General features: G+C 42.8%; 1 protein-coding gene across 1 annotated transcript; it reads right to left on the bottom strand.

Annotated features, from left to right (window-relative positions):
- Positions 1-5,429: 5,429 nt before the first annotated feature.
- On the bottom strand, positions 5,430-7,171 carry LOC124259390 (lysine-specific demethylase 8-like). The gene is given in 4 exon segments (XM_046693520.1): positions 5,430-5,825; positions 5,827-6,565; positions 6,567-6,950; positions 7,119-7,171. Coding segments are annotated over 4 exon segments (1,227 nt in total). The 5' UTR covers positions 7,136-7,171; the 3' UTR covers positions 5,430-5,738.
- Between the last annotated feature and the right edge of the window lie 1,093 nt (positions 7,172-8,264).

The following is an 8,264-nucleotide window of genomic DNA, read 5'->3' as shown; positions in this document are numbered from 1 at the left end:
ATTTGGCTCGAAAACCAACCTATTTTACGAACGCTTCAAACACTAAGGTGACTGCTCTGACTTCAGCAACAGTGAGAGGCCCTCTGCCCTAATGCCTGTCATAGTTTTGTATGACCCTCCCCTAATGTCTGTCATAGTTTTGTATGACCCTTCCCTAATGCCTGTCATAATTTTGTATGACCGTCCACTAATGCCTGTCATAGTTTTGTATGACCCTCCCCTAATGTCTGTCATAGTTTTGTATGACCCTCCCCTAATGCCTGTCATAATTTTGTATGACCGTCCACTAATGCCTGTCATAGTTTTGTATGACCCTTCCCTAATGCCTGTCATACTTTTGTATGACCCTCCCCTAATGCCTGTCATAGTTTTGTATGACCCTCCCTAATGCCTGTCATAGTTTTGTATGACCCTCCCCTAATGCCTGTCATAGTTTTGTATGACCCTCCCCTAATGCCTGTCATAGTTTTGTATGACCCTCCCCTAAATGCCTGTCATAGTTTTGTATGAGTGAGAGAGTTTAGTTTTACGCTGCACTCAGCAATATTCCAGCTATGTGGTGGCGGTCTGTAAATAATCGATCCTGGACCAGACAATCCAGTGACCAACAGCATGAGCACCAACCTACGCAACTGGGATACGATGGCATGTGTCAACCAAGTCAGCGAGCCTGACCACATGATCCCGTTAGTCGCCTCTTACGACAAGCATGGGTTACTGAAGACCAATTCTAACCCAGACCTTCACAAGAGCTCTGTGAAGTAAAGTGAATGAGTGAATGGCGCCGCATAAGGGTTGTTCAATCTATATCACGACTGCCTGTAAGTTATCGAATCTCGCTCAGGCAAACCAGTGACGGTACGCATGCGTGATCATACCCATACACTGTACTCCTGTGGGAAATCAAACCCGGGTGTTCGGCGTGACGAGCGAACTCTTTAACCACTAGGCTACCCCACCGCCTCGACATCACCGACCGAGCCAGACGTTGCTACCTTTGCCAAGATCCACAAACTGTCATATATCTTGAATGTCGCGAGGTACATCCTGAAACAATATACATAAATTCCCACAAAACCAATTTCAAACTCATTCAGCTTGGATGGAGTAATTAAGTTACCGATCTATCTGGCAATGGAAAACAAGAGTCTGACGACCTCACGCACACTGGTGACAATACCAGTCCACTTCCTGGTCTGGTTCTAAGGTTTCTCTTGTATGAGGGACCGGTCATTTTGTAGACAGGTATCATAGTCCGTGCTGTTTGGTGCCCTATTTTACTAAAAATGAACCTCTTCTCTCTAATCCTTTTCATAGTTTGGTATGACCTTCCCCTGACGCCTGTCATACTTTTGTATGACCCTCCCCTAATGCCTGTCATAGGTTTGTATGACCCTCCCCTTTTGCCTGTAATAGTTTTGTATGACCCTCCCCTAATGTCTGTCATACTTTTGAATGACCCTTCCCTAATGCCTGTCATAGTTTTGTATGACCCTTCCCTAATGTCTGTCATAGGTTTGTATGACCTTCCCCTTTTGCCTGTAATAGTTTTGTATGACCCTCCCCTAATGTCTGTCATACCTTTGTATGACCCTTCCCTAATGTCTGTCATAGGTTTGTATGACCCTCCCCTTTTGCCAGTCATAGTTTTGTATGACACTCCCCTAATACCTATCATAGTTTTGTATGACCCTTCCCTATTGCCTGTCATAGTTTGTGTGACCCTGCCCTATTGTCTCTCAGTTTTGTATGACTCTCCCCTAATACCTATCATAGTTTTGTATGACCCTCCCTTATTGCCTGTCATAGTTTTGTATGACTTTCCCTAATACATGTCATAGTTTTGTATGACCCTCCCTAATACATGTCATAGTGTTGTATGACCCTCCCCATACCTGTCATAGTTTTGTATGACCCTCCCCATACCTGTCATAGTTTTGTATGACCCTCCCCTATTGCCTGTCATAGTTTTGTATGACCCTCCCCTATTGCCTGTCATAGGTTTGTATGACCCTCCCTCATACCTGTCATAGTTTTGTATGACCCTTCCCTATTGCCTGTCATAGTTTGTGTGACCCTGCCCTATTGTCTCTCATAGTTTTGTATGACCCTCCCTAATACATGTCATAGTTTTGTATGACCCTCCCCATACCTGTCATAGTTTGGAATGACCCTTCCCTTATACCTGTCATAGTTTTGTATGACCCTCTGATATTGTCTCTCATAGTTTGGAATGACCCTCCCTAATACATGTCATAGTATTGTATGACCCTCCCTAATACCTGTCATAGTTTTGTATGACCCTCCCATATTGTCTCTCATAGTTTGGTATGACCCTCCCATATTGTCTCTCATAGTTTGGTATAACCCTCCCGATACATGTCATAGTTTTGTATCACCCTTCCCTAATATCTGTCATAGTTTTGTATGACCCTCCCATATTGTCTCTCATAATTTTGTATGACCCTCCCATATTGTCTCTCATAGTTTGGAATGACCCTCCCTAATACCTGTCATAGTATTGTATGACCCTCCCCTATTGCCTGTCATAGTTTTGTATGACCCTCCCTAATACCTGTCATAGTTTTGTATGACCCTCCCATATTGTCTCTTATAGTATTGTATGACCCTCCCATATTGTCTCTCATAGTTTGGTATGACCCTTCCCTATAGTTTTGTATGACCCTCCCCTGTCATAGTTTTGTATCACCCTTCCCTAATGTCTAAGTTTTGTATGACTCTCCCATATTGTCTGTCATAGTTTTGTATGACCCTCCCGATACCTGTCATAGTTTTGTATGACCCTCCCCATACCTGTCATAGTTTTGTATGACCCTCCCCTATTGCCTCTTACAGTTTTGTATGACCCTCCCCTATTGTCTCTCATAGTTTTGTATGACCCTCCCCTTTTGCCTGTCATAGTTTTGTATGACCCTCCCGATACCTGTCATAGTTTTGTATGACCCTCCCCTAATACCTGTCATAGTTTTGTATGACCCTCCCCTATTGCCTGTCATAGTTTTGTATGACCCTCCCCTAATACATGTCATAGTTTTGTATGACCCTCCCCTAATACCTGTCATAGTTTTGTATGACCCTCCCCTATTGCCTGTCATAGTTTTGTATGACCCTCCCCTAATACCTGTCATAGTATTGTATGACCCTCCCCTAATGTCTGTCATAGTTTTGTATGACCCTCCTCTAATGCTTGTCATAGTTTTGTATGACCCTCCTCTAATGCCCGTCATAGTTTTGTATGACCCTCCCCTAATGCCTTTCAAAATGTTCTATGACCTCCACAAATGCTTGTCAGAATTTTGTTACACCCTCCCTGACCCTTTGCCATGGCCCTGAAAAGACAAAATAAAAAACACACATTATCCCCCATTTTTCACGACTCTCCAAAAGTGTTTTATGTCTCTCTTTCTCCCCTCTCATATTTTCTGTGATTCTTATTTTCCTACCCAATCTATGACTTTTTTTCCTACAACCTCTTCACAGACTCCCTCCAACCCTCCTACAACCTCTTCACAGACTCCTTCCAACCCTCATACCTCCTTTTCACAGACTCCCTCCAACCCTCCTACAACCTCTTCACAGACTTCCTCCGACCCTCCTACAACCTCTTCACAGACTTCCTCCGACCCTCCTACAACCTCTTCACAGACTCCCTCCAATCCATCCATCATCCTTACTCACTCCCTCATGTCCATGTACGAGAGTGTCTTGGGTAGGATTGTATACACATCATGTTCCAAATTACATCATTACTGAGTGGATGTATGGTAATATTTCATGTATTTTGGAGAATGCTACCAGGGACTAAATGTAAAGACCTGGACCCGAGACAAGGGCTTCCCACCAGGGATTTATCTATGATTCCAAACGTGTCCGATCTGAACATGTCAGGCAAATTTGGTAAAAAGAGAATTTATTATGTTGTGATTATGTTGGAAATTTTAGTGGCTATTTTACCCTGCATTCAATGCAATAATGTAGATGTGCGAGTGAGTGAATACTGCTTAACACCCCATCAGCAACTTTGCACCTTTTTGTGGCGATAATATAAAATGTAAAACTAAGCCTGGAAGACTCGCTCTCACCACTAGTCCTGTTATCAGTGGTAAACATGTTATCACCAAGCTACAACAATACTATGACATATGACCATATAAACATAATTGAGGAATTTTTCATTCCTATTTCTGAATTTTTACTGACATTTGTTTCAGACATGGGGCCAAATGTTGGTCACTGTGCATGTCTTGATACAGCCCTGGTTCGTTTGGAATTCTCACTGGGAAAGGCGTGAATGATAAGAGATTTGGAACATTCTTTTGTTTCACTGTTAAGACACTCAAACAATATCTGGGATGTGGGTAAATCTAAAGGTATCAGGCCCTTTAAACCAAGAAATATATTTTAACAAGGCTCATATATGTCAAAGTTGGTTTGTTGCAATAAATCCATCATGGATATTGTTGATTCTATAGTTCTTTTGTTGGACCACATGATGGGTATAATTGGTCTCCAGCAACCCACGTTTGTTGTAGTGAGGTGAGGTGAAATGGGGTGTAACGTCGTAGTTAAGAATATTTCACTCATATGACGACGTGCGTGTGTATGTGTGGCTGCTTGTACGAGCCCAGTCTTAAGCTGGTTTTATAGTGCTAGCTCACTGAGATACCATGCCGCAGTAAAGCATGAATGCCCCACTGAGACACATTATACTGACTCCGAGCCGACCAGTCCTTGTTGTACCCATTAATGCCGAGCGCCAGGCAGGGGCCAACATGTACCATATTTCAACGCCTTTTGTAATGACACGGCCAGGGATCAAACCCGCCACCTTCCGCTATCCAGGCAGACGTTCTAACCACTACGACCCGGAGGCGGTCTCCATGCTTGTTGTAAGAGACAAGAAACTGGATCAGGTGACCAGGTATGCTCACATGGGTGTCAGTGAAATCCAAACCACATACATCAAGCATCATGAAGTCAATCACTGATACAGATCTGATTATTTAGTTACTCGCATCCAGGGTTCGAAATACCCCATATGTTAGTGTGCCATGGCACGGTAATTATTGAAATGGCACGGCTAAAAAATGTTCTCTGTGCCCTTTTGACACGCCTGATTTTTCAGAGACATAACTCACATTTAGTCATTTAATCCCCAAAACAATTATTTTTTTCCAAATTAAATAATACCATACATATTTGAATGCTCATAAACCCATTTCTTTATTTAACAATAAATTTCAAATGATCATCATCATTGTCATTTATTCTAAAAACATGTAGGCATACTCAATTTCTGAAAGGCACACCTAAAATATTTGTCTGGTGCCCTTGGGCACACTTAGAAAAAAAAGTATTTCTATCCCTGGCATCATATACCGGGGATATTACCAAGTGAAAACAAAAAATTGAACTTTAAATTTTAATATAAATCTGTGAACAAATTTTATTGTTACCTAATACCCTCTCAGGTAGACACTTGTATGCGTAACGAGGGACAGTTTTGCGTACACATTATGCCCTCTACTGTTAATGTTTATTCCCACCAGAAACGGGGCAGCGGGTAACCCACTGGTTAAGGCGTTCGCTTGTCACGCCAAAGACCCAGGTTCGATTCCCCACATGGGCACAATGTGTGTAGCCTATTTCTGGTTTCCCTGCCGTGATGTTGCCAGAATATTGCTAAAAGCGGTGTAAAAGTAAAGTCACTCACTCATTCACTCCCACCAGAAACTAACCGAGAAGCTGACAGACAGTGACTTGACAAAATGCCAATGTTTTGGAGGAATGTACAACATTTCCCCCCGGCCGCAACACACACTCCACGTACGGAGCCTTGGCAAACAGTGGAAACTTGACATGATCTGGCTCCTCTAAATCTACCTGGGATGTGTTCACCAGGAGTCTGTCTGGGTGAGGATACAGCTGATCTGTCACCTGGTCCGAGTACAGTCGTATGTACTTGTACCCCACTACTTGAGCCAGAAAGTTATGCTTTGGGTCATAGTGCAAAGGTGACACAGTACCTGCAGGCCCAAACCATGCATTGGTATCAACATCTTCCTTGTCCCCCAAACAGCAGTAGGTTGGAACACTGATGTCCTTCTGCAATTCAGGAATCTGATCAAAGAGTTGATGCTGGGCTAGATAGCCCTTGGTCTCCTGTGTAGGGTTCTCGATATAGCGCTCAATGAACTCTGTTATTGTCATTAAACTCTGTGACCAAGTCTCCTCTGTGTACTTAGACCCTAGCTCAATAGGAACAGTTCTGTATCCAGCTTTCTGTTTTATGTAGTCCAGATCCCACTTTCTGAAACTCAAACATGGCCAGAAATCCATTGCATCAGTAACAATCACAGCTTGCTGTTTGTCCATGTAACTTTCTTTAAACTTTTGTAAGGATGGACGGGAACATTGAGCTACAGATTTATCTTTGTCGATCCTCACATCTGCAACTTTCATCCTCTTATGTTCAGGCACTGTATCTACACACTGTTGTTTCCCTGGAGGGTTGAAGATGGTTTGAATCAGGGAAGACATACGCCAGGATGTTATCCAGCATAGGGGCACCCATCAACAAACCCAGGTCACATGACCTCATGATATCGGCCAATGAAACATCTCCTTTTTGTTCATTTAGCAGCCAACACTGACAGTACACCTTCATCAGTGAGATGACAGTGTAGGCATACCTCCAGTTGACGTCCACATCCTTCCAATAACCGGTGTTCAGCTTCTCCCAGGCCATGTCCAACAACACCTCACAGGGCTGCAGGACACTAGCACCATCTGGCCCATACAAACAATCACATGTCTTCTTCAGTAGGTCAACATAGTCTTCTCCCAGAATGGCAGGACTGGTTATTGTAACAAGCAGCTCATCTGGTGTCGTGGGAAGCACTGATCTCAGAGATGCAAGGTCAGGCATCCTGGAAATAGACACGTGGACATGGGTCAAGGAGTAAATATCTTAACTGTCCTCCAATAAGAACAATCATTAAATATTAAGATGGCATTTGTATGTGCTTTTCTAGACTATGCGTTTTGCAATAATTGCACAGATATGTCTTATTTTAATTAATACTCAAATATCTCACCACATGTCATTAATCATAAGACAGTCAGCAAAATCATGTTACATCACACAACAGTTGATATCACGTGAAAGTTATAAATCTAAGGCTACTCAATGTGACAGGGCAAGCAAATACAATCAAGACACGTACCACTGTTGTACAGAGTATAGGTCCGTCTCCTATTCTTGCGTGTTTCCTATTCTCGCGGTGTAAACATGTTTTCTGCTGAAATCGCTGATGCACGACCCTTACCGGTTGTTTACATCACCGACTGGTAACTAGGAAGTGGACCAAGTCTGTGAGTGATCAAAATCTTGCAGTGTCACGAATATTGGGGAGTTTATACCAACTTGGACATATCATTACTTTTTCCCGCCCTTTCCGGCAGGATTGCTCTTATATACACTCAACAACGTTAATTCCTGGTAATACCGCGAGAATGGGAGAAGATTGGTTTCGTCAATGGCGGATGGCATTGTTTATCACCGGGGGTCATGAGTGGTAATTCACCTGATGGATCTAGCAGCTGATAGATGTAGATGTTAGAGGAGAAGGCCCTTCATTTAAAAACAAGCATTCATAGGATAAGAATTGTTTGTGTTAATTTTTCAGCCGATATCTGTAAGTACCACGAGAATAGGAAACGCCTTCCATCTTTGTAGTTGTATGCTACTTTTAAAAGACAGATGGTTATGAATAAACAATTAACTTTAATTGGTACTGTGATCTTTTGTGAGAGTACATACGCTGGGATAAATTGATAAAATGCCACTTAAAGAAGTTACGCATGTAGAGTTATTATCATGCTCATGTTTAAAAATAAAACATGTCCTAAAACATCGTATCAATAAACGAACAAGCAACAATCCACGAATAAGTCAACAACAGCCAGCGTCGGAGTTTGAATGAGTGAGTGAGTTTAGTTTTACGCCGCACTCAGCAATATTCCAGCTATATGGCGGCAGTCTGTAAATAATCGAGCCTGGAACAGACAATCCAGTGATCAACAGCATGAGCATCGATCTACGCAATTGGGATACGATGACATGTGTCAACCCGATCCCGTTAGTCGCCTCTTACGACAAGCATAGTCGCCTTTTGTGGCAAGCATGGGTTGCTGAAGACCTATTCTACCCCGGATCTTCACGGGTACGTCGGTGTTTGATT

The sequence above is a fragment of the Haliotis rubra genome, unplaced genomic scaffold (assembly GCF_003918875.1).
Source record: "Haliotis rubra isolate DU_JTF1 unplaced genomic scaffold, ASM391887v1 Scf72, whole genome shotgun sequence".
In the NCBI taxonomy this organism is placed as follows: domain Eukaryota; kingdom Metazoa; phylum Mollusca; class Gastropoda; order Lepetellida; family Haliotidae; genus Haliotis; species Haliotis rubra.
This window is presented reverse-complemented; position numbering and strand designations above follow the sequence as displayed.